Source organism: Gobius niger (genome assembly GCF_951799975.1).
Source record: "Gobius niger genome assembly, chromosome: 20".
Lineage (NCBI taxonomy): Eukaryota > Metazoa > Chordata > Actinopteri > Gobiiformes > Gobiidae > Gobius > Gobius niger.
The window spans coordinates 6044639-6071246 of record NC_136871.1 but is presented as its reverse complement, the minus strand read 5'-3'; the positions used below and the strand labels follow the sequence as shown (position 1 = coordinate 6071246).

Here is a 26608-nt window from a genome sequence, read left to right as displayed (position 1 = left end):
CAGGTTAATTCTCAGTGGTAAGAGAAATAACCCAAACTGTGTGACTAGAGGTGAGAGAATGGGACCATTTGCCATTTACAATTTTAGCATTTACCATAATAGACTAATAGTAGTCCTAAATCCCAGTCTGACAGTGGCTTAGTGTTTAGTGGTTCTCTCACAGAGGGTCAGGGCCTGAATTTAGGTCATTATGTTCCACTTCTGCCCTGCAAAAACTGTACAGTGGAATCGTTTTTGACTGTAAATAGGTTCACTCTTCGCCAAATAACCATGGGATGCGATTTCGGGGGTGGCCGTTTATAAGCTTTTGCTTCGGCCCACTCCTTTTTAGCAGAATTTCAACTGCTCAAATAAACTAAACTAAAACTAAACTAAGTACTGTAGGGCCATTTTTGCTTTGGGTCCCAGAAGGGCCAGCACCGGCTCTGCTGAAACAAGCACTGGTTTGGAGCTCCCTCACCCTCAAACCTGCCGGTAGCTACAGACACGAATGCTCTGGTTTAAGCTCTTAATGTGAAGATCTTTTATACAGCAGACATTAATAGCTTAGCACATGGGCTGACAGATCCAAAACGGGTTGAGCGGCAGAGGAATGACACGGCCAAAGATGCTTCTGCTTCCCTTCACTCCTCGAATCAGAATGAGCAGAAATCTCGTAAATCAAAGTCTCCAATTAGTCAGACGGCCCGCACTGGCTCCTCTTTTTGACAGATATTAAAGACATTATAACTCGAACAAACTTTGGGTCTGTTTATGTTAAAGGCGCTGCTGTTGGAGTTTTACGCACTCGGGTTCAAAGCTCACCTCTTGGGGTTCGGTTCTGGAGTGGACGGCGTTTAGCAAAATCATCCACATAGCTTCAGACTGGAAAGCCCCAAAGCAATGGGACTTACCACATCCTAGCACATCTGATCGCTGTTTCTGTGAGGTGAGGCCTCAGAATTCAAAAGGCTTCAAAACGACGTTCGATGTGATATCGACGCCCAACTCGCGTTTGGCCTGGACGCACCATTACACAGCAAAATAGTAGCGAGGGGATTTGACATATTTTCATACCTGATGCCCTTTGGGTCGCAAAGTAGGTAATTTAGTTTAGCTTTTATAAGTGTTTCATACCAAGGCCCATCACGGCGTGTCCTCGGGAAGAAATAAAGTGGCTCCTGGCAACTGTCTGCCTCAATGACAAAGGCTTAACCCATTGCACTGCTGCACCTGCTGCAACAAATACCCCCCCACTATAATGCATCTTCATTTACAATGTAGCCTCCACTTAACCTTTGAAAGAAACAGAACACTGAGTTATATAATTCGCTTTTGTCTCGCTCCAGCTATTCTCCTCACTTTGTCCTGTCCGAAACACCTGAACACACCGCTCAACAGGGGGGGAGTGCACGCAGAGACTACAAATCTGTTCTGCTTCTACTTTTGGATCTTGAAGGCAGCGCGATGATGCCTAACCAAGCATGACCCACCACTTAACCAACACGGCCCTCCAGAGAGAGCAGGGAGGGGAGCTTTAAAACGCTCCGTCAATGGTTCAAGCCGGTGTCGCTGCACTACAAATGTGAGCCCCTTCAATAAAGTGTAAGTGCATGGTCCTGCTTTCGGGTTAAAATCAATATTAGAAAGTGTGAAGAAGTTGTTGAACGCTGTTGTGGTCAATGTTCGGAGAGGAAGTCGTTTTTCAGGCAGCTCCTCCAGGAACACTGACAGCTCTAAAAGAAATCACGCTCGCTGAGCAAAATGAACGATATATATATAAAGGCACTACATGGAGTTTAAAAATTTTAAAATTATGTATTTTCCTCTCCCTACATGTTCCAGCCATGTCCTAATGTATAGAATGAGCCCAGATCTATTCACCACAACTGCCTCTAAAACCCTGCACTGTCACTCAGAAAGTTGTTAATTCGGGTCCGAATTGCCGTCATGCACGAGCTTCATATAGAAGCTGCAGTTACACGTATGACCTGTGGTGGCAGTAGTGATAGTAACTTTAACGGTAACACTTTATAAAAACTACACCTTATTTAGCCTTAATAAATGATGAAGTAAAACTTCATTCATCAAGAAAAATGCATTAGTTAAGAGTGACTAACACTTTATAACTACTACTAACTCATAATGAGTTATTTGTTGTTAAGTAGTGATTAAGTGTTAGCCACACTTAACTAATAAATGTTCTGGTGTAAATTTTACTCTGTTCAGACTGTTCGTGGTCCCACTCTTCTCAGAGTAAATGTGAGTTGACTCTTCAGAATGAATCTTAAGGATAGACAATCAGACACCATGAGTGACAGTAACATGACATTGTGTTGGAGCATATAAATGAGCAATGAGCCTGAGGCCTCATTTAGTCAGTCGGTCTGGGACATACTGCTCATCTGTCACAGGCCGACTGGTGGAGACGGAAGTCATGCAAGTTTTGCATTAGACATAACTTTATGGGACCTTATCAGCAAACAACATTTAAATGGTCATGTTTATAGGTTTGTTAATAATATAATAGCGAGTGGAACAAAAACAACTCTGGTATTATCTTTAGAAGAAAAATGCATGTGTAGTTGTTACGGGGTCGTGTGTGTCCCAGTTCCTCTGAGTCAGGGTGGACCATGACTGATGTGGACAGGTCCATGTTACAGCAGACTGCACTTCAGGATCAGGTCACTTTCTCCAAATTAAAACTGTGGATACCACAGTCCTGTCCACGTCTGCTGTGTCCATCATGACTCAGAGGAACATGACCTACATCAGATATACGATTCTAGATTATTTGTATTATTTTTTACAGTTTCATCATTTTTATTATAAAAAAATTTTCAGCATAGCAATTGTTAATAATAACTTGAATTTCATTATTTGCTTCAAAAATGTTCCAGCTTCTTCACCTGTCGGTCAGACTGAAGTTCACTGAGGCCTTAGTGTCTTATTGGAAATTAAGAACACACTCTGTTTAACGTCATGTTACTGTCACACATGGTGTCTGATTATATCCTTTAGTTTCATTCTGAAGAAAGTCAACTCATAGTTACTTTGAGATAGAGTAAAATATATGCTAAGACAGTACTGTGTAATAAAGTCTTAACAGTTAAATCAAAAACATGAAAAGCATTTTGTTGACCTGGTGATAGATGCTTGCAGCAGTAATTTGTACTATGGAGCGACCTTCAGGGAAAAGATGTCGCACTCTCAAATGTTTTACTGATCACCATTCTAACAGTTTCTTTCCACAAACTGTGATGACTTTAAACAAAGCACTTTTTTCTTATTGACTTTTTATAGCACAGTATTTTACCTCTAAGGATTCTATGTGCCATTTGTTTGCTCGTGTTTTGTTTTTATTATGTAATGTCCTTTGTACATTGACAATGGACTTTGAGTTCATCGCACACTTTTTTCCTATGTGTTTTTTATTTTGCAAATGGTTAATAAACCGAACGGACCTGACGTAAACACACAGAATAGAGAACATTAATATAGTTCCAGACAATTGCAGATTAAAAGTACACAGGCACTAATTAAAAGCGCCATTAATAAACTTCTGCTTTTCTCTTTTATCAACAGAGTAACTTTATTTCTTTGATACATTTTTCTTCTTGCTGTTCTCTAAAAGGTTAAGATGTTAATTTATCTCTGCCAATCTGTCATGAACTGTTGGTGGAGAAAATCTTCCGCGAGGATCTTGAGTCACAGTATCTGAGTCGGTAGAACTGTGACCGACCAGCTAGAAGGTTGTCCGACACGGTGCAAGAACTTTCTTTGTGGCATTTGCCTTGCATCAGACAGGATCAGGCAGAGCCAAGGCGGTCGTGCTGGTGTTCTGGACAGGTCACGTTCCTGCCGCATGGGGAGCCCAGAGCCACATATTGTCTTTCTCACAGGACAGTGTTTACAGCTCAGCACACGCTAAACAATTGCTTTGCCAGATTTGACTATAATTTACAGTCCCGGTGAGTCTTCCCGAGTCTTGCCTAGCCGCACAGAGTCGGGTCTCATAGTGTGGGGGGTTCTGTGTGGGGGGGTAATGTGAGCGGCAGAAAGATGAGACAAAACCTCAGTCGGAGGAAATCAAACATGTTTGATTTTTAAGCCCGATTTTGGACGCACAGGAGAAGCGTGGGTGATTTTACCGTCCCCAAAGTGAACACACAGAATGGCACAAACAACGAATTAATGGACTCATTAATTAACAAACCGAGCCAAACAGCACAACATTATGTCATAGACTGTAGAATTAATAGACAGCTCCTCTTCACTCCTCCCCGTTTGCCATAACATCTGCGTTCAAGGGGGAAATCATGGTGGATTTACAGACTCCTCCTCCCCAGCTCTGACGTGACAAGGGCATAAGGGCGGGATCTTCACTGGAGACTCGGCCCTCGCGGGTCACGTAGTTTGGTCGTAACCGCGCCCGCACCATTAGCTTTAATGCTAACGGCCTGTCAATCAAAGTCCAGCCCTTGTTAGTAAATGAGATTTAGAAAATGTTACTTGCCTGGTCCCCCCCAGCGATGTCACAGGAGGAATATCTAGCTGTAGAAAGTTTAGGAAAATTAGGCACCGGGCTTTAAAGGGCTATACGGAGTTTAAAATGTTTTAAATAATACGTTTTCCTCCCCCTACATGTTAGAGCAATGTTCTAAGGTGTAGAATGAGCCCTATTCACCACAACTGCCTCTAAAATCCTGCACTGTCACTCAAAAAGTTGTTACTTCGGGTCTGAATTGGCGTCACACACGAGCTTAATATAGAAGGTGCAGTTACACGTATGGCCTGAGGTGGCAGTAGTGAGTATAACATGGCCAACTGGCATCTAGCCCCTTTAAAGTTGTTTTTAACGTGTCTAAAGTGCAATGCTTGCTTATGGAAAACTAGCTCGTTTTGCCGCTCCTGTATAGAAGTACGACAGCAATGGAGGGTAATGGCGACACCCAGCGTCGTCATAGATACAGACGGCATCTCGTCATAGAAGGAGGCGTGGCTTTGCCGAGGGGGAAAATAGAATCTTTAGAGAAACACAATTTTCCCTCTTTTTAGCCATTTTCTGGTGGATTATGGACTTATTTATCACAAAAAAAAAGCGGCAGTTGTAGCAAGCGCTAGCTAACCGTTAGCATTAGCCCGATGCTAACATGTAGCATGAAGTTAGCATTCTCCGTTATTCATGAATTTATGGGCTGTTGAACCACTTTGCTCCTCCCCATGTCTTTGTTTCTTTATTTAGTAGAAAACTATATTCATATTTCAGCATTTGTTACAGTCGTTTTTGAATAATTAGACAAAGTTTAGATTTTTTCAAAATTCTTTCCCCCTTAACTGTTTTCAAAAATGACCATATATGGGCGATTCCAGAGATGCCGTCTGTATCTATAGTCATGAAACTGTGCTACAAGCGACCATTGCATTATATCACCAAAAGTTCACAAGAACCACCTTGTCCAGTTACATTTCATCTGCACTTACTGAGGCTGGAGGCGGACTTTTATTCAGCTGCTCTCCACTAGCCGGAGGACGGGACTGAAGGGGAAGGCGCTGTGTTCTTCACGGCGCTGGTCCGGTGAAAACACAAGTGCTTCATGTACGTCAACCACACTGTAGGTGTAAAAAGTGTGCGGGCTCAGTTCGGGTAATGGTTCGACAGAATATGATCGAGCCGGGGCCAGGTCGGGCTGGATTTTTAGGCCTGATGTAAACTGTAAGTCACAGGAAAGAAAAGTTTGGCGACTCACAGGACGTAGCCATCTGTGCCTGTTTATACTGTAAGAGTGATGACAATGACAGAAACCAGAGCGGGGTGAGGAAACCAGCCCACACATGCAGAGAACAAGCTAACAAGCTCCTCACTTCACTGTCACGTAGTTGGCAGCTGGAGAATTGCCGATGTTCTCATTTGTGAACCGCATGTAGCACGTAGGTAGTCCTCCTCAATATCAAGTGAACCAAAGGTTAAGCTGAAGCATCATCTGAACAGGACTCGGGGAGATGGCTCTTGATTTGCATTCATTTACCAGTAGCGGACTTGTTGACCTTCTGTGTTTTCCCTCAGAGATTGAATGTTTTTTGGGGGGAATGTCACCCTGTTTGCTTCCAAATGTTAAGCACCAAACACAAACTGTCTTCGTTTAACATTCAACAAGGATGAAAGGCACCCGGGCCCTTTGGCATTACTTCAGTCTCACAGTTTTCAATTTCGGGGGGAGAGAATGCAACAGAGCACCATGGGATTGCAGTCCTCGTATATATAATGTACCTCAGGGCGTGTGCGTGAGAAACTTGAAAAGGAACACAAATGGTTAGCAGCAATTTCATTCAATGGACGGCGTTGAGGAACTTTAGAGGGGGAAAGGGAGTTGAGGGTGTGCACACTGTCTTTGAGCAATTGAGTGTCATGTTTTTTAAATTACATCATGGGAGGCTGGTGGTCAATTGGTTGGTTTCTGAATTAGCTTTCGCCGTGGTCCGTTAGAAAGTTGCAAGCAATTAAAGTTTTACACTTTTTTTTTTAGCTTGGAAACATGTTGCGTTGATTCCTCCTTGAACTTGGTATTTGTTTGATTCGTGTTTGAGAAATCCTGCGTATTTTCCACCAGCTGAAGTCATAAAGCATGTTTTTAAAGTCCACGACTGGAAGGCATTGGAATTGGTTCATTCAATCAGAAGTTATTGGAAAATTACGACCTTGCTCAAAAGTTTTACGGCATACGTGGTGAAACTCGGGAAATTAGAAAATCGTCAAAAAGTGCATTCATTTCTGTTATTCAACTTAAACTGGGAAACTAATATATGATGGACTCGTTACATGCACAGTGCGATATGTATAGCCTTTATTTGTTTTCATTTTGATGATTATGGCTCAGCTTGTAAAAACCCCAGATTAAAAATCTCATAACATTAGAATGTTTTTAAAAAGGACTTTAAAGGAACAGGCCACCGTTTTCCCATACTGAGATATGTTCTTATCTGAGCTTAGCCTTAGACGAGTTGATGCATACTGAGAACATATCTCAGTATGGAAAAATGGTGGCCTGTTCCTTTAATCACCACGATTATATCAAAGGCTTGACATATCTCACTTTGCATGTCATGATCTAGTGGGACAAGGGCCCAGGGCACGCTGGTGGGACTATGTCTCCGAGCTGGCCTGGTGTCGCCTCGGGGTCCCCCCAGAACAGCTGAAGGAGGTGTGTGTGGATCGGGAAGTTTGGGCATCTCTGCTGAGACCCGCCCCCGGATAAAGCGGAAGAAAATGGATGGATGTTTGTTTGTTTGTATATACTTTATTGTCCCCGTAGGGAAATTTGTCCTCTGCATTTAACCCATCCTTCAATGCCACTGGGGCAACCCGTAAGGAGCCGTGCTGCGCCCGGGGACCCATCTCCATGATGTGGAGCCAGGCTGATGGTCAGAATCACCTGGCTGGAGGATTCACCTATTGTACATGTTTTTAGTGGTAGGGGAAACCGGACTACCCAGAGGAAACTTACAGAGACACGGGGAGAACATGCAAACTCCACACAGAAAGGCCCCGTCCTGGTGGGAATTGAACTCAGGACTTTCTAGCTGTGAAGCGGAGGCGCTAACCGCTGCGCTACCGTGCTGCCCAATGATGGATGGATGGATGGATGGAGTCTATATCATATTAGTTTCACATTTTAAGTTGAATAACAGAAATAAATGAACTTTAGAATGAGTTTCACCTGTAAGTTCATCGACAACACCAAGGTCTAAAACAAATTGCAGTCTTGGCTTTTTGCTCAAGAGTGGCCGATTTTGTCTAACTCCCTTTCCTCTGTTTAATGAGATGTTTGTGAAGTGAAATGAAGTGAAATGCGAGATTTTTCTCCTGCGCTCGTGCCCTCCACGTGTTTGGGCACAGGTAGCACTAAAGCGCATTGCCTCTGCTTATATAAACCCTGAACCACAGCTTTGTTATGTTCCTTTTTTCTTGTTTGTTTTGGTTCGCCCCCCACAGTACACAATGTACATTTTGTTAAAACATCAACAGAAGGTACAGCAGGTAAAGTTCAAGGCAACTTAAAAGTCTCTCTTAAACCATCTGCACCATCCTTGCTTTGATTTTCCAACACGTTCATTGGTGTAAACTAAGCTTAAAATCTCCTGTTTTGAAGCTAATGAATCACAGCAGGGGTTTGCCTTTCATTTCCGACGGTTACGCGCGTAATTGTCCAAGAAATAGGACGCGGATAAGTGAGAATAATACGCTTATTCATGTAGGTTTGATGGCTTTCGCTGCTTGTTCAGAAGTTTGTGTCGACGTGTTTTGAATCGACAGCTGACAGAGGAATGTACAATTAGCGAGGTCGCGCTGTGATTTAAACGTCTTTTTGTCTCCGGGGGCTTTGCTTTTTCTTTTTTTTCAGAGTCTGGCTGCTTCTAATTTTGATTAAGTAATTGCCACGGCTCCTGTTGCTGCACAGTTGCGCACTAAATTATTCTAAATAGCTTCGCGGACCCCTCGGACAAGCCGCGTGTGCGTGATTGGCCGAAAAATCTCCCCCTCCATCCTCCATCAGCGCCACAAGCTGCCACCTCGGTGCCTCGGAGCGCACGGCAGAGCGGAGCAGAGCGCGCGCCACACACTCTCTCTCCTCCTCCTCCTCCTCCTCCTCCTCCTCCTCTTCTTCCTTTCCCTCCGCTCTCTCTGTAAAGTCTGTGGCAAAAGCGCAAAGCCACTTTCAGGATATCGGCCGCTGTGAACGCACCGGGCGCCGATGTGGACCGCACGCGTCTTTCCAAAATGTGCCAGTGCGACTCCTCTGGACCCAAGCAGAGACCGGGATCCCTCACAGAAGCCGGGAAGCTCTTTCTGAAACACACCACCTTGCATGGATTAAGACACATCTTCCTGAGCGGCTCGTACCCGCGGAGAGTCGCGTGGCTGCTGGCGTTCCTCGCGGCGCTGGTCCTGCTCTTCACCTGGTCCTCGAACCGCGTGCGCTACCTGCTCTCGTCGCCCGTCTACACCAAGGCGCACATGGTTTACGCCAAGAGGCTCGTGTTCCCGGCGGTCACCATCTGCAACCAGAACCTGCTGCTGCCGCGGCGCATGAAGAAGACGGACATCTTCAGCGCGGGGAGGTGGCTGGGGCTCCTGGGCAGGAATTGGCAGGTGTCGCCCACGGCCCGGGAGGCGCTCGCGGCGTTGAGCGCGGGGGACGGGAGAGCCGGGAGCGACCCCCCGTGGTCCCCGTTGTCCCGGATCCTGGACTTTAACCACTTCTTGCCCCCGCCGCGCGAGTCGCAGCCCTCCATGCGGCAGCTGCTGGACAGACTGGGCCACCAGCTGGAGGAGATGCTGCTCTCGTGCCGCTTCCAGGGCGAGCTGTGCGGCCCACGCAATTTCAGCACAGTGAGTCCAGTCCGCGAACTTGAATTGTTTTTTGTTTTGTTTTGTTTTTTCTTTCTGCTCCGGTTTCCATTATCGCTCTGGGCGCCTGTAGATTGTGTGGGTTGATCACTTGTTCCAATGCAGTGTCAACAAAGCGTCTGTCCAATTTTGAAAGCCCTACTTTTGGTTTGTTTGTCAGTGTTTGAACATTATGCAAATCACATTAAGATCTTATGACAATCAAAAACAAAGGGTCTGCTGCAGGTGGTCTTTTCCTTAAGACTTAAGGGGAGACACTACAGGCAAAACTAAATTTTTTCAGTGTTCAGGTTTGGGGCCAAATTGGTCTCTGAACATACAAGCTTTCGCCCGGAAACAGAAAATATGCCTAATCTTCACAACAACATGTTTAAATATTGCGCTGATTCAATGTTCCCCCATAGACTTACATGGGAGAATGCAATTTCAGGGCCCTTTTTCTCAAAACACATTTTTCTGTCATTGTGGCGACACTATGTCCACGTCAGTCGGACCTAAACACTTCACATTTTCCAGCCTTGGACTGAACAATATTTGGAAGATTTTTTCAGAGGCATTTTTTATTATTTAATCCCTGAGCCCCATTTATTGAGTTTTGAATGTCAAAAAATAAGGCGAAAATTAATTTTTACAAATTTTTCCACTAAAAAACAGCTCAACTAAAAAAGAAATCCCAAATCCCCTCTGAAAGTCTTGGTAAAACATTAATCAATAAAATGAAACCATAAATTTGAATGTAGCTCTATCCATTATTCAGATTTCGTCGCCGAAAAGATGGGAAATTTGGGGCATTTTTCGGCATAAAACACCTTGTTCTTATATGAAAAGATAAAATGACAGAAAACTTGCAATGTATTTTTTTCTAGCCAGTGATCGACAGGAAAAGTGTCAAATTGATATCTGTAAATATACATTGTTTCCCTATTCACCTGCAGTGTCTCCCCTTAAAGTGATGTTCTGTAAGTTGAAATGTTTTACAAATTGAATCTATCAAAGTAAGTAATGTTCAGAATCCCCGGGCTGTCACGTTGACCAATGAGACGAGCTTCCCTGTGAATTATACCTGTCGCTATCACTCTCTCCTCACTCTGCAATCTTACAGACTATCACTTTAAGGCACCAAAGGAAGAAGCCTATACATGTATGACTGCATCCTAGGCTATGAAAAAGTAGTTTGTATGTTTGCTTTCTACCTCAATGCCCTTCAAATAGCTATAGATTTACCGTTAGGTCCACGATGTGAGGCTTAAAGGAACAGTTCACCATTTTTCCATACTGAGATATGTTCTTACCTGAGTTTAGACGAGTTGATACGTACCTGTCTGGTCTTTGCGCGTGATCTTGGAGGAGCGTGGTAGCTTCCAACTTCACCCCCGTTTGGAGCTATAGGAATACATTGGGAGAGGCCAAATGCTAACAACATCTTTGGTCGTTTTGCGTGACTGAGGGCACACACAAAGACCAGACAGGTACGCATCAACTCGTCTAAGCACAGGCAAGAACATATAGATACAGACGGCAGCTCTGGAATCGCCCATATATGGTCATGTTTAAAAACAGGTAAGGGGGAAAACAATTTGGAGAAAAATCTAAACTTTCTCTAATTACTCAAAAAGTACTTTAACAAATGCTGAATTATGAATATAGTTTTCTACTAATAAAAGATACTAAGACATGGGGAGGAGCAAAGTGGTTCAACAGCCCATAAATACATAAATAGCAGCGAATGCTAACTTGATGCTACATGTTAGAATCGGGCTAATGCTAACGGTTAGCTAGCGCGAGCTACAACTGCCGTTTTTTCACTTCCACTGAACAATCTGCTGTGAGAAAATATCCATATGGGCCCGATTTACACTTGACTTTATTTATAAGTGATAAATAAGTTGATATTCCACCAGAAAATGGTTAAAAACAGTGGAAAATTGTGTTTCGCTAAAGATTTTTTTTTCCCCCTCGGCGAAAGCCACGCCCCCTTCTATGACGAGATGCCGTCTGTATCTATCTCAGTATGGAAAAACAGTAAACTACTCCCTTAACAGTGAAGCTTTACTTTGATAGCTTGATATCGTTCTTTCTTTGCAGAGTTTGCATCTTTTCTCCGAGGGCTCCAACCTGAAACATGCTCAATAATATAGACTAATCTTCCAGTCACATCTGACCCTGAACCTATAGATCAATCTGGTAACAGGTTGTTCCAGTGATAAATGAAGGATGGGCCAAAATGTAGAGGAAAATGAATATATACTACGCTATAGGCAGCATAATTGTGACCAAATCAAAACTGAAATTATACCAATGGTGTGTGAGGTACATATTTCATGTGTAAAACCTACTGACCCTGTTGCATAGACCTATACAGCCATTTTATGAAAGATCTGTGATTCTTGTATTAGTTGAGCCGTTAGGTCTTCTCTGAAAATGTTAATGCGAAATATTGTGGCTCTGTTTGCTTTTACTTTCAAAGAGAAAGACACTGCTGTGAACTTGCCAAACCTAAACTCATAATTGCGAATTGTGCACATAGTATATAGGCATTACGGGCAGCTTTACATTCTGGACTTCTCCCTCCACAGATTTCCAGCAGCTAACTTATCAGGGTCCAGTTAAACAGGCCCGGCCACAAGGTGAAGAGTTAATAATTGCCTGTCAGTGCATTTTATATAAGCCGCACATAGATATTAACCTGCTCTGTAATTAATTTGCTGTGAAGTCACTGGCTGTGCACAATAGGCCCTCTCCTCACGCTGTTGCTTAGTGGAGCATTTTAGAGCACGCTGCCTCCCCTATCTCCACCACCAAATACATCAGCGTCATAACTCTGCAGGCACTTAATGCACTTGTCACATCATTGGAGCCAGATTTCACACTGCAATAAAGAACGGGGATTTTGAGATCAGCAATCGTGACTTTTTGCGCGATAATGCTGACGTGCCACATTCGGGAAACGTATGGTTTGCTCTCCTGCCTGATAGCGAGAAGGAGCCCCAATTTCAGGGTCTTTCTCCATGAAGTTTGCATGAAATCCTCCCTGTGCTAAAGTCTCCAATAGTCCTTAAGATTTCTGTTGTGAATAGTTTGGTCAGTTTAACCTCAGTCGTATTTCTTGATAAACTGTTTTGACCTAAAGATAGAAGTGTAAATAGCTGTTTTGGTGCAGATTTCTTTAAAGGTGCATTATGCAACTTTTTATATGATTAAAAAGTTGATATTTGTGCGTTTTTGACCTTGCAGTGACCCAGTGGCTATGAGTGGTCCGCATGGCGCCTTTACTTTCCATCACAGTGGTCTCTATAGGACGCTCCAGGATCAATTGTTCAGAAGGTTTTCACTGCTGACGGACCCTCTCACCAGAAAACCAACCAAACAATTGATCCTGGATCGTCCTAGAGAGACCACCGTGATGGAAAGTACAGGCTCCAGGCTGACCACTCATGCAGAAGCTGGGTCACTACATGGTCAAATACCTGTTCAAATCCATTCAGGGTAAAGTATTGCAATCATAACACTTATTACTTTAGAATATATTGTAATATGCATCGTATTGGGCTATATATACTATATCGTGATATGTATTGTATTACGACAAAAGTGTATTGTCCCCCAGCCGTACTGTACATTTACCTTGTGGCTGGAGATGACGTTGTTGATCAAATATACTTATTTATAGGGATGGGCCGAGATCTCGTGCCACAAGATCTCACGAAATTTCTTGTCACAGTGTAAAGTTATCTCGTAATGTATATAATATATATATATATTTTTTTTTTATAATAGGCAATTTAGATAGACCTACTTCCTGTAGACTGCTTAGAGGGCTTAAGAGAATATTTAGTCAATAGTTCTTTAACAGTGTGTCCTGTACTTAATATATTGATTGGCACTTTAAAAAGAGCTATAACTTTGATAAGTTTTCATGTTCAGGTACTGGGGACCACGCATCAGTATTTAAACCTGCAGACTGGAGCCGCTGCAGATGTACGCCCGCACCTCGTTACTTCCTCTTTCATTTACCAACTAACCCTTAGTCCTGAATTATGTGACAGAAAAAAGTGACAGACTTTCATAAAAGTTGCAGTTTAGCAAATAATTGTAAATCTCTAAATATTTACTTTCAACATTTCTTATTCATGTGGATGAATGTGTGTTTCACACAAGATTATTGAGATTTCCGTAGCTCATTGAATGCAATCAGAGCACCGTGTGGTCTAAACAGTGTATAGGGGGGTGAGGGGCGTGGGCGACGGGGGAAAGCCAGGTGAGGGGAGGGGGTGGAGCAGAGCAGAGTTCACTACTCCACCTACTGACGAAAACATTTCAAAGAGACATCGCTTAAGACAGCTTTAAACTATGCACACAAATAGCCTGCATGATTTTGGTAGAATCTTCAATTCCCGTCCCATTTTAGCTTGTTGTTTGTTGTTTCAAACAGTACAATACAATTGCTCCGTACAAAGGAAACATAAGAACAGAAGATTATTTATTATTGCAAATTATGTCAAAATCTCGTCTCATCTCGTGGACTCAATCTCGTGTTTCGTCTCGTGAGATTTGTCTCTCGGCCCACCTCTACTTATTTACCTACAAGTTTCAGTAATATTTGTTTGTTGCCGGTCTTACAAAAATAGCGTCTGCTTGCACATCTATTATTGACTCTCAACAGTACTCGCACAGAATCTGTTGACCTACTTCAGTGGTCTTCAAACTTTTTTTTTTCTTTAAGAGAGCCATCTGCTTTGAGCATACTTGAGTAACTAGGACTTAGACAAAGAACGCCCTAGGAAGTTTTCACGAGAACTTTCTTCAACAATAAGAAAACTAATCAGCATATCATTCTTTTTACTACATTTACCTAAATGTTTGCGTCCAGTGTGTTCATAACTGAGTCAATTTGTGCACAATGAGAAAATGTTTAGTCACAAATGGGACTTCAGATCAGTTCAGTTTGCTTTACTGTCAGTTTCACCCAAACACCCCAAGAGAATGGAAACATGTTACTCTCCTAAAATCGCTTGATCTTCACAACGCTGCATCGGAATTGTCTTGCTAATGCAGTACAAATATGGCAATGCAAATGTATTCATCGTACAGCAATACTGAAAGTGTTTGAGGAACCTGTGTTTTGTGTTAAACCCTCAGAATGCTGATGACAACAATCAAACGCTTATACCAGATTCCCTCCCTGTTTGTCCCTTCTCCTTCCTCCATCCGCCTCTAATCGAAGTGTTTGCTAGCTTCGTCCACAACCTGGCACTTCCTCCTTTTGCTTCACTTAGAAAGCCCTTACATCTCTGCGTGGCGCTGGGACGGAGCATTGGCACAGTACAGTCGGCCGCATTGATTGCACTCAGAACAATGTAAGACGCCTCTCTCACCTCATTACCCAAATTCACTTTGAGTTAAGAGGTTTTCGCTTCGGTCCGCGAAAGCTTGGGAACCTTTAATTTTCAGCGGGACCTAACAGGAAGCGGAGGTTATTATCAGTCGGTGAGACAACCATGCGCGAGAACAGCGTCTCAAAATTCAGCTGCTTGGCCTTGATAGCTGCCATCATTCTTCCCTGTTAAATCCCAAAATCGTTTTATTTGAAAGCGCCGCAAAACACTCTGCCACAAACTGGGAGCACTTTCTTGTACAATTTCAAAGTCGATAGCAGAGGAAGAGGGGTTTAAGATAACGAAAAAATATCTCTCACTTACACTGAGTCATCATTTAGATCTTTTTTGCTTTTATAAAGGCGAAAATTGAGACCTTGTTTGTGCCATTGATTTGGTAAAGTTTGGAATTTCTCACCTGTACACATCAACATTTAGATGATAGACACGTTTTTCTATTGGTTTATTCTTTGTAATCGACCAAAGACATTGATTTCCAAGCAAAGTGTGTTGCTTTGGGGATCACACTGAACATCGGGACAGAGCCTGCATGTGCAAACCTGGGACATAGCAATCATTTTGGAGAGATCCACAGGGATACGGGTCCAAGAGTTTAAAACTGGGAATGTCTGGTGTGAACTGGAATATCTGGTCACTCAAGACCTAACTTTAGATCTGAAGATGGGTCCTCTCTGCCTTTAGTCTATCCCTTTTATATTGCTATTAAATTAAAATCATACAGCCTCCGATGCAGTCACTGTTATCTGTATGATATTAGGAAAAACATCTAGTTCCATGTTGCCATTTCAACAATATGGCAATTTTTATTTGCAATTTATATATTTTAAAATCAATAATCATATCACAGTGCATTTTAAACACCCCAGGAGCAAAAGATACAGACGGCGTCTCTGGAATCGCCCATATATGGTCATGTTTGAAAACAGTTAAGGGGGAAAACACTTTGGAGAAAAGTCGAAACTTTCTTTAATTATTAAAAAACTACTTTAACAAACGCTGAATTATGAACATAGTTTTCTACTAAATAAAGATACAAAGACATTGAGAGGAGCAAAGTGCTTCAACAGCCCATGAATACAAAAATAACGGAGAATGCTAACTTGATGCTTCATGTTAGCATCTGGCAAATGCTAATGATTAGCTTGCGCTAGTTACGACTGCCGTTTTTTCACTTCTGCTGTGAATCTGCTGTGAGAAAATATCCATATGGGCCCGATTTACACTTGACTTTATTTATGTGCGATAAATAAGCTCATATTCCACCAGAAAGTGGCTACAAAGAGTGGAAAATTGTGTTTCTCTAAAGATTGTTTTCCCCCTCGGCGAAGCCACGCCCCCTTCTATGACGAGATGCCGTCTGTATGATCCATGTTTTCTGTGACAGTTGACTTATAGCGTTGCTATGGCAATAGGCACAGCTCTCATTTTGGTGGAAAACCAAGTCAGTACATAACCAACCCGGCACCAGCACCAGCTCTGAACCAGCACCTTGGTGGAAAAGCTTTATCAGTGGCCAAACGTGGGTGAAGTTAGAAGCGACCAAGCTCTTCCACGTTTTCCATATTAAAATACAATATAGTCCCCCTTTTGTCCGCATAGAAAATCGTCATGTTTAATTTTGTGTTACTAGACTTGGATCGTGTAACTACTCACATAATATATAACCGTATTTGATTAGGGGAAACATGGAAGAGCTTGGAGGCTTGGAGGCAAAACATCTTTGGTCTTTTTGCATCTCAGCTCAGGCAAAAACATTATTATCTCAGCATGGCGAAACGACGGCCTATTCCTACTTATACTTATATACTTATAGGTCAGTCTAACATCTCATTTGAAAGCTAAGACCTACAAAACTGATTGAAGATGTTTTCATTGCGTTGCCGTCAGTTTCTCGTCGTTTTGTTTTGTGCTTTTTGGTTGCGTTTTTGTCGCTTGTTTTGTTGCATTTCTGTTGCTTTGTCATCACTTTATTCCACCGGTGTTGCTGTGGTTTCTACGTCGAAGTGTTTGCGATCCTTCGAGGTTAATTTAGTTCGCAAAAATATCACTTTCAACAAGATTATGACAAAATATTTTAGTTTGACCCAAAATGTGATTTCCTAGTTATGACTATTCAAATTCTTACAAATACATTGAGTCACCTTATTACTTTCCTCCATAAGGTTTTCTTCACCGTCATCAAACTCTATTTCTTATTTCTGAAGAGTGACCAAGCAACAGTTTGACACCCCGTCTAACAGATCTGCAGTTGGCTGAGAGTTGGGGGATTGGTGCCAGGGCATTGATAATCGATGATGGCCTGCCTGCCTGGCCTCTGGGCGAGCTGAACCACTTGTTGGCGCGACTCAGAGCGATGCGATCAGTCACGGTGCCGAGCGGAGGAGAGGTGTGACAAACACAAGCTTTTAGGACGCGACAACACGGTTCAAAGACCTCCTGAGTGTCGGTGCATTTCTGTCACTCCGTCCAGTCATTGGTCGATCTGTCGCCATCTGCATCAGCGGTAAACAACATGTGCAGCATTAGAGTGGAGGGATGTGGAAAATGTGATAGGAAAGCAGGCGATGTGGTGGGTTAATACAGTTTCAAACATGTCATTTCCATGTTTTGTCCTGTATTATTCTCATTCACAAACCAACACATCTGGAGGCAAAATGGAGCAACTGCCTTGACCATAGACTTGAGGCGAGACACGGCAGGTGGAAGCATTGATTTTTCACGCAGTGGTCGAAGTGGAGATTTTTATCTATTTTCCTCCCTTTCAGTGTTAATTTTGACAACATATTTTAATTTAGTTTTATTCTTAGTCTTTTGACGAAAATGTAATTCAATTTTAGTCTTGTTTTAGTCAAAAAAATATCTTTAATTTTAGTCTAGTTTTAGTCGACTAAAATTGCAAGTAAATTTAGTCGACTAAATTTAAGACGAATTTAGTCGACTTTGCATTGATAATATTCATTATAATCATATTTAATCTTGTTCCTCTGCTTCATGGAGCTGCTCCACATGAACAAAGCTCAGAGCTGATCCTTTGGCAGTGAATTTACATGATATGAGGCTCTTTCAGACGGTCAATAGAAGTTTGGATGATTTTAGTCTCTCCTTTTCATTTTTATTTAGTCTTATTTTAGTCGACTAAAATATCTGGACATTTTAGTCATAGTTTTAGTCTCATGAAAAACTTTTAATTTAGTTTTAGTCCAATTTTAGTCGTCAAAAATAACACTTTGACTAAAATTAAGACTAAATATTTTTGTCAACGAAATTAACACTGCTCCCTTTACATCTTAGTTTTCATGTCAGATATAAAAATGACGAAACTCACCCGCATGATGTTTATTTTATGATGTTTTGTCTGCGAGGTGGGGGCAACCAGGAAGTAGCTGCTGCGCCGCGTAGAAAGTCCGTCTTTCCCGCGGGTTTTCATTCATAAATATTGACAGATTTTACATCCACGTGTCCTGCTAAGGGTCCCCATGATGACGCTTTCACCCAAATATGTTTTTTTTTACCTCCTACGAGACGCTGGTGCGGAAGAGTCGAAGAACGGGCCGAGCATGCGCACTCGCTACAAAACTTCAGGGCTGTTTTTCTCTGAATGAGAGAAGCCGCACTCGGGCAGAGCCTGAGCCCTTATAGAAGCTCCCACAGACTCCAAACTTTACAGTCTTGGACTTAATAATATTTTGAAGGTTTTTTTCAGAGGGATTTTTTAATATCTAATTCCTAGCCTGATTTATTCAGCTTTGAAACCAAAAAAACAGGCGAAATTTGAGTTTTTACAGATTTTTTCACTGGTGATTAGTTTATTGAAAAACTAAATAATATATCCCAAATCCCCTCTAAAAAAATCTTAGTTACTAATATGTCAATTAAAAACATAAAATTTAATCTGGGTCAATTCATTATTTTGATTTCGTTGCCCAAAATATAGGCAATTTTGGCAATTTTAATGCTCAAAATGCCTTATTTTTTTGTGTAAACATAAAATGACAGAAAAAATGCAATACATTTTTTTCTCATATTTAAATCTGTGATGTTCAGCAAAAGTTTGAAATTGATATCTCTACATTTATTTTTTTCCCCTATTCACCTGCAGTGTCTCGCCTTAATATTTATAGATGGGAGCAACATCCGGGAACTTTCACTGAGCCACGCCCCCCTTTCGGTGAAACTAGAGTTCAAAATGACATTAGTGTGTATGTAGGAACAGAGATCATTTCTCATTCTGGGAATAAAGTATTCCAAGTTAAGATTAGAACCACAGGAAAATGTCAGAAGATGATTGTAAGATTTTTGTATCTACTTTTTTTTAAAAGCAGCGTAAGTAACTTGTTTGCCTTAATAAATCCTTTTCGTAGTCCCTCTGGGGGTAATACAAGTGTTAATGGGATGATTGGGGGTCTTTCATCTCCGCCTGGTGTTTTTGGCCAAAAAAGACAGATTTGCAACTTTTCCTGCTCCGACCCTGAGGCGCAATACACACAAATGGAATCACGAAGAAGAAGCTAACAGGCAAACGTGCAAAGCTAACTGCGGGCTAGCACCACTTAAACAGTATTTACAGCCAAGTTTGAGCAAAAAAAATGATTCTTTAATAGGATGTACATTAGCCCTCTCTCCTTTTGTCTTTTCTGTCAGCGTAGTATTTACTCTCACAGACAATTAATGAGTAAAAAAACGTAACATGCTACGACACCTGGAGTAGCAGGTGTCATGGCCTCCGGGGGCATGAGTTAGCTTCGTACTTCTGCTATAGATATTCAAACGTATTAAATGTGCTCAGCGTTAGGCCTAATTAATGATTCGCTGTGTTTTAAAACGCACATTAACTTTAGCATTAGTAGCTTGTAGATTAGCTGCCGAATGAACCATGTACCATTTGCTCTCAAAAGCTACAAAACGGATCGCATCGGAGGCTGTATGATTTTAATTTAATAGCAATATAAAAGGGATAGACTAAAGGCTGAAGCTGTAAAGACATTATAAAGCAACCAGAGAAAAGGTTACACAAGCAAATGTCATTGACAAATCATGATCATAGTGGGTTTCTACTCTGTGAATTATCCGAAGCAACAAATCTCTTCCACCATGGCTTCCTTTTCACATCAGATAAATTAATAAAACAAATAAAATGTTTTTTCACATGTATATTAGAAGTTCTCATGCGATCTCTGCCCATTCATTTCAATGGATGAGAGCTGCTGTTTTCTCCCAAAGGGGGCGGTAACTAGAGAAGATATATCGTTATCGTATTGATATCAAGATAGGAACATTCGAAATATTAAAATGGAAAAAACAAGATAGAAACGATACAGATTTTGATCAATATAACTGCACTCTTTTGTGATTTTCCCCTAACCCATAGTTATATCGTATCAACATCGAGATATCTGGCATGAATATCGAGATATGAAATTTTGTCCATATCGTTCAGCCCTAGCGCTAAACCTTTTCAGGTGTTTCTCCCATCCATAGGCTGCCATTGCTCTATCCTCCCCATTAACATTAAATACTCGATCCAATCCACTTCATTTATATAGCACATTTAAACACCATGACAGTTCCAAAGTGCTGCACAAACAAAGAAATGAACATTAGGAAGCAGTACACAAAAACATCTCAATGTAGCTCCGCCAGTCAATAAAATAAAAGCCATCACTAAAAGAATATCCATCCATCCATTTTCTTCCACTTCTCCGTTTCCGGGTCATGGGGGCAGCTGTTGGATCTGCCCAAATCACATTGCACCAGCCCCCTATGACTCCACGGAAGTCGTCCCTAATAATTCTAACCAGGCCGGTTGGTCTCTCATAAGGGGCTTCTGAACCACTCTTTGTCTGACCCATCACCTGGGACCAGTTTGCCATGAAAGACCCCACCGGGGGCACGAAGCTCCAGACAACCGAGCTCCCAGGATCATTCTGGCGCTCAAACCCCTCCACTACGTTAAGGGGGCGGTTCCAGGAGGGGACTAAAAGAATAAACAATTTAAAATCAATAAACTTCGTAACGTTCATTGTGTCTACTTGTGTTCTAGTATCACTTTTCAGTTTCGTTTTGTCAGACACTAAGGTTAGAGATGTGAAAGATCTTCTACCTTTACATGTTAGGTAAAAGAAGGTGTAAAGGTAAAAGATCTTTAACATCTCTCACCTTAGTGTCTGACAAAACGAACCTAAAAAGTGATACTAAAATCAATAAAAGTCCTAAAACAAATAATTAAATACAATAAAATAAATAAAAAAGCCAACTCACGCGGTGTTAAAAGCCAAGAGAATTTGAGAGAGAATCCATGATATTCTTCTCAGCGTTGTCATGGGAAACAAAAGTCTTTGGAGCCAGGCTTTTAAGATGTGTTCAAACATGTAAAGTTCTCAGTGTTTTCATGTATTATTGAATCTTCTGGAGTCGCCCCTGACCACTCGTGGCATCGCAGCAATGTCAGCCCCCCCCGGCATGAGGACAGAGGAGAAGCTCTTTCCTCCTTGGTCTTGACCTGTGCCAGTGATGGTTTGTCCTGGACTGCACTGGACAAACACTCTGTCAGTGTCGCTCCTATTCGTTAAGCCTCTGCAGTTTGGCCTCTCTGTTTGCAAAGAAAATCAAGACACCAAGTTGTCCCTTCTGCTCGTACAACCAACTGTATAGATTTTTTGCTCGAACCCCCTATTGCATGTTTTACTTGATTAGAAAAAAACAACAAAAGGTGTCCCTCCCTGTTTCCTTTTGCGGTTCAGGCTGGGGAATTGTATTTGTCCAAAAACCTGCTTACTCTTTTGCCTGTAAGCCTCTTGTATAACTTATGTTTTCACTCGGATTACGCGGTTGGGAAGTGTGTGATTGGACTCCTGCCTTGGCGTTGCAAAAAGCTCGTATTTGTCAAGTTGGAAAATTCAGCGTTTCTTGGCGGAGTTCGGGAAGTGTGTTGATTAATTCGGGCGAAGTTCAGACGAGGGGAAGCAATCGCACTGGAGTAAGGTGAATTGCATCATTTGAATGCACCCAGTGTGATTGCTGCTAACTCTCAATCAAAACAATGAGGACTTTTGTGCCGACCCTCTGAACGATTGGCAATGCCGCCCTCCGAGTCTGCAGAAAAGGAAGTTGCAAAAGTGTTGGGACTTTGCATTGAACTGTGACAGACATCTTAATGTTGCGTTGTCGATGCTTGATGACTACGTTTGCTGGACCAGGGTGTTTCCGTTCCGTGGACACAATGTAAGGAAGTTTGTGCGGAGAATATGTGTCATTCCTAAGCAACAATAATCATGTCCTTGCTTCTTCTGTGTATGTAATTACACTGTACATCGACATTTCTGATGTTTTCTTTTGGCAGTTTTCTTTCAGGATTGCTATTACAGCCCCTGCCTCTGACTAAGCTTATCTACAATAGAATCGTATATCATTTATTGCCATTTAAACAGTGCAAGGACATTGGAATTCTTGTGCGTTTCTCTACAGAAAGTCATGTCCTAAAAAAAAAGTTTATTTAAAGCAGTACTAAGTAACTCTTGCCCCTAGAGGCCATAAGTGCAACTGCAGGTGTCGTAGCAAGCGCCTTTTTTAACGTGTTAATTGCTACGCTGACAGAAAAGGCAAAGGGAGAGAGGGATATTGTCCATCCGATTGTACAATGGAAATATTTTTTTTCACTCAAACTGTAAATACTGTTTACAGCCGCAGTTAGCTTTGCCGTTTAGCATGTTAGCTTCCTCTTCGTGATTCTATTAGTGTGTATTGGTTGCTCCGGTGGCAGTGAAGTTGCAAACATGGGTTTCTGGCCAGAGACACCAGAGGGAGATGAAAGGGGTCCCATAAACACTTGTATTACCCCTGGAGGGACTACGGAAAGGATTTATTAAGGTAAACACATTACTTAGAAGTCTCAAAAGGCATTGGCTTAAGGTGCAGCATTAAAAAATTGTCCATTATCCATCACTTTGAGTGCGGCCTGATGTATTTCCACTTGTAATGAGCAAAAAACCCAGCGCTCCAGAGTTTGTATCACTCTTTCTGAAACAGATTGCTTCGAAACACTGCGTCAGAGCCGGTTTCAGTGACAGCTGGTCATGTGAATTGTCAATTGTCCCAAAAAGTGCTTCACTCTGCGAGTTGTGTATCAGTGTCTCAGAGTTGCTCATTGGCTCGAGCGTTTCACTGCCTTGACAGCTTGGTTGCGCAGATCAAGGCGCTTAACAACGGATGTCTTTTCTATATAGCGATGAAAATGATCAGTGATAAATAAATGTGCTGCATTTCCCCCGTTTCACATCTAATCACGTTCATGTGGTGCACCAGGCTGCGGGCCAGCCAGAATACATGCTTTTCCCTTGGAGCAGCAGGTGACTGAGTTGGCCCCGCCCACTGCAGCTTTGTCGAGCACAGACCCAGATTACAAAGAAAATCACAGATTACAAAGTCTTATTTATTGTCCTCAATTAGGCCTGTCAAGAAAACAAATTTGAAGTTCGATATATTTTATTGAGGCAGGAAAGTATCGCGATATTATTGACTCTAACGATACTAGACAGTGTCAACTATCAGGCATAAAAATGACAGTAAACCTTTTCAATCATCATATCCTTAAATACCACACAAGCTGCAATAAACATGAAATATAATGAAATTCTATTTGCTTTAATCAAGGTTTCACAAAGAAAAAATAGGGGGAAATGCTAATAAATGTGCAGACGATAAATATTGAGCCCAAAAGTGTATAGTTTATCTGTCATTTATTGAACGATAAATCGATATAGTGATTATCGTGACAGGCCTGTCCTCAATGTCCTGTTATTGATCTGGTCTTTCAAACATCCATATCAATAGGCTGTTTTTGCAAATAATGAAAACGCCACACGTCTGTTTGAATTGTGCTCGTGCTTCAGTTGTGTTGCAATAAGAAGTTGTAATGAGAAGTTGCAATAATAAAGTTTGTCCTCAAGGGGTCAGTGTTCAGACAGACTGAAGCGTCTCAGAAGCTTCAAACCTTACGAGACCTTTTTGCCAGGAAAGTGTCAGTGCTGAAGCGTCTTTGAGTGTCCAGAAAAGCGCTATATAAAACCGATGCATTATTATTATTATTATTACAAGGCTTCACTGGCCCATCACTAATTTCCGCCCCTCTTTAATATCCTGTGCCTCCTATCGGACAGAAGCTCTTGTGGAGGCGGCTCCATGTGGGCCCTGATTCTCACGGGCCTGCGGAGCCTCAGATTGTAGCCGGAGTCCCACCACTGGAGCAGACCGTGAGCGGGCGGTGCTTATCTTCGAGGATGGCCTGTGCTCCTCTCCTAGAGCGCTGGGTGTAGATAGTGCCCATCGAGAGAGGGTTTGAGCCAGTTACCCTCTCGGCGGCCTTTCACTCTGCCAGCGTGGCGTTGCTGTTCCACACTGTGATGGCACCGCTGAGGACACTCTCCACCAGACCCCTCCTGAAGTCAATTATAACTTCCTTTGTTTTGCTAGTATAGAGCATGGAGGTCATTCTCCTCCCCGTAGGCAGTGATGTGATGCACACAGTCCCTGGATGACCCGCCCCCCTCTTGTTGAGTCCAAGGACTGTAGATCTGCAACGGCTCCACGACAGTCTTTCATCATCTTCTCTTCGTCTGTCCCTTTTTTGTTTCCTGTAGCGCCTGGAGTCCCGGAGTATAAACACAGGCTCTCAGTGGTCCAGGGATTTTTCATGGCAGCAGATTTTTCAATATGATCGACCAAATTTTTGCTGTAATGGCGGCGGAATTCTGCAGTACATAATTCTACTTCGGTATTATGTACTGCATAATCATTGCTCAAGAAGATAGGAGTAAAAACACGGCCCCAGAGACACACGTTTATGTGAAGAAACCAGTCAGTCAGTGCAAAATCGACTTTTTCAAGCTTTACATCATGTTATTATGTCATTCCCTCATTAAAAACATGCCTGAAGTGTTGCCTTGGCACATTCACATATTTTTGAGTAATCTGTAAAAACTCTGATGGCGGCCATTTTAGGGATAGGTTTGCCTGAGTCCTCCTAGGAACGCCCCCACCTCCTGGAGACGCCTCCGAGCTTTCGTCACCAGCCGAGTAACCAACCACTGCTCCTCAGCAGAACCCCCTCCCCACTGATGCCACAGACAGCGTGTGGAGGGGGCGTGTCGGAAAGGCTCAGAGGTTCTTAAAGAGACAGAGGCCTATTTCAAGACATTCACTACAGCCATTTTGAGAGAGCAATTTTATACAAGGCAGTTATTCTAATTTACTGCATTTACAGACCAACAGAAGGTTTGGTCATCATTGTAGTGTGATATAGACTGGTGCTATGTGATTGAAAAAAGCATAATACCCCCTCTTTAAGAAGTTGGCGTGCTACCGGTTAGCATTTAGCTCCAACAGCCCAGCTCCGGCCTCTCCAAGAGAAAGCCCTGAACCAGACCTTGGATACAATATGTGACAGAGGTCAGAGCTGTTACTGTAGTATTTCCTCAGTGTTCACACATGTGTTTATCGTGTTGAAGACATTGACAGTTGCTATCTGGTAGCATGCTAACATCTTGAGCAGCTTAAACAATGACTCAGACTGAGACTCTGTTGACATGACAAACTGTAAAAATCACAGAGAAAGGTATTAACACAGGCTCTCAGTCGTCCAGGGATTTTTCATTGCGGCAGATTTTTCAACATTATCGACCGAAGCGGGTTGAATGAGTCGAGGACGTTTCGCTCACATTTTCACAAGCTTCTCGGTCTTGAAGGACAGATTAAACGCACGAGCAAAGAGCCTATTTAAACTCAGCCCAGTCCTGAGAGGAGGGGTGTCAGCTCCAAACCGTGCAACAAAGTTTCTTCAGAATAAGCCTAATTATCTGCTTTTTTCTTTGCTCTTTCGTCACGCATCGATTTCCCCCCCCGCATTTACCGAACCCCAGGAAATGGAGCCGCTCTTTAAAGACACAATCTTTCCTCCGCGCTGAGCTTTAAATCAATGTTAAAATAATGGCAATTTTGGTTTCATGTCTTGTTTGGGGGGAACAGCTTGCGCACCCTTGTCACAGTGTGGTACCAAGTGAACCCCCGGGCCATCCGGCAGACTGGAGCCGTCTATCTGTGAATTATTTATTGAAAGAAGACGGTGACATTTTGGTCGTCCTGCGAGAACAAGACGGCAGGATGTCTCTCCACTGGCTTTATCGCCGCGGGAGCTGATTTATATGGGGTCTGAAGGGATTTGATTTCCGTGGAGAATACACTACAGAGATGGAGTTTAACCCGAAATGAAGACATGAATTAACAAAGTGGCTTCAATCCTAGATCCTCTCAGCGGCATTAAAGGATAGATTAAAATGCAGTGAACAAATTTCCCCCTCTGGGCACAATAAAGCGGTGGTTCCCAAGCATTTTTGTATCGCATACCCTTTGAATCTTTCACTTCTGGTCTGCAAACATTCACCCTAACTTTGTGACGGTTTTTGTTTTATGTGTACTTGCAGAGACATTAGCCATGAACCAAAATGAAAACTCAGCATTGTGACTGTTGCCATAGTTACTCAATGTTAAACTGTTGAAAGTGTTGTGATGTCACGGGAACGCAACCTATTAAGGCACTGCAGGTGAATAGGGGAAAAAAATAAATGTAGAGATATCCATTTGAAACTTTTGCTGAACGTTACTGATATAAATATGAGGAAAAAATGTATTGCAATTTTCCTGTCATTTGTATGTTTTCATATAAAAATAAGGCATTTTGTGCATGACGAAATCTATAGATAGTTTTCCATTGACGTCACGCTCCCGCATAGTTCCATATGGCGCCATCTTGTGTGTCAAGGGTCTAATTGTT

General features: G+C 42.3%; 1 protein-coding gene across 2 annotated transcripts in view; it reads left to right on the top strand.

Annotated features, from left to right (window-relative positions):
* asic1b (acid-sensing (proton-gated) ion channel 1b) overlaps positions 1 to 26608 on the top strand; it is a 500510-nt gene that overhangs the window by 373589 nt on the left and 100313 nt on the right. The window contains exon 1 of one of the 2 annotated variants that reach the window (XM_079579289.1): positions 8691 to 9370. The exons of the other annotated variant lie outside the window; for it this stretch is intronic. Within the exon in view, the coding sequence (XP_079435415.1) occupies positions 8759 to 9370 (612 nt within the window). The 5' untranslated portion in view covers positions 8691 to 8758. Of the gene's footprint in view, positions 1 to 8690; positions 9371 to 26608 lie in introns of those variants that run through there. 2 annotated transcript variants of the gene reach the window in all.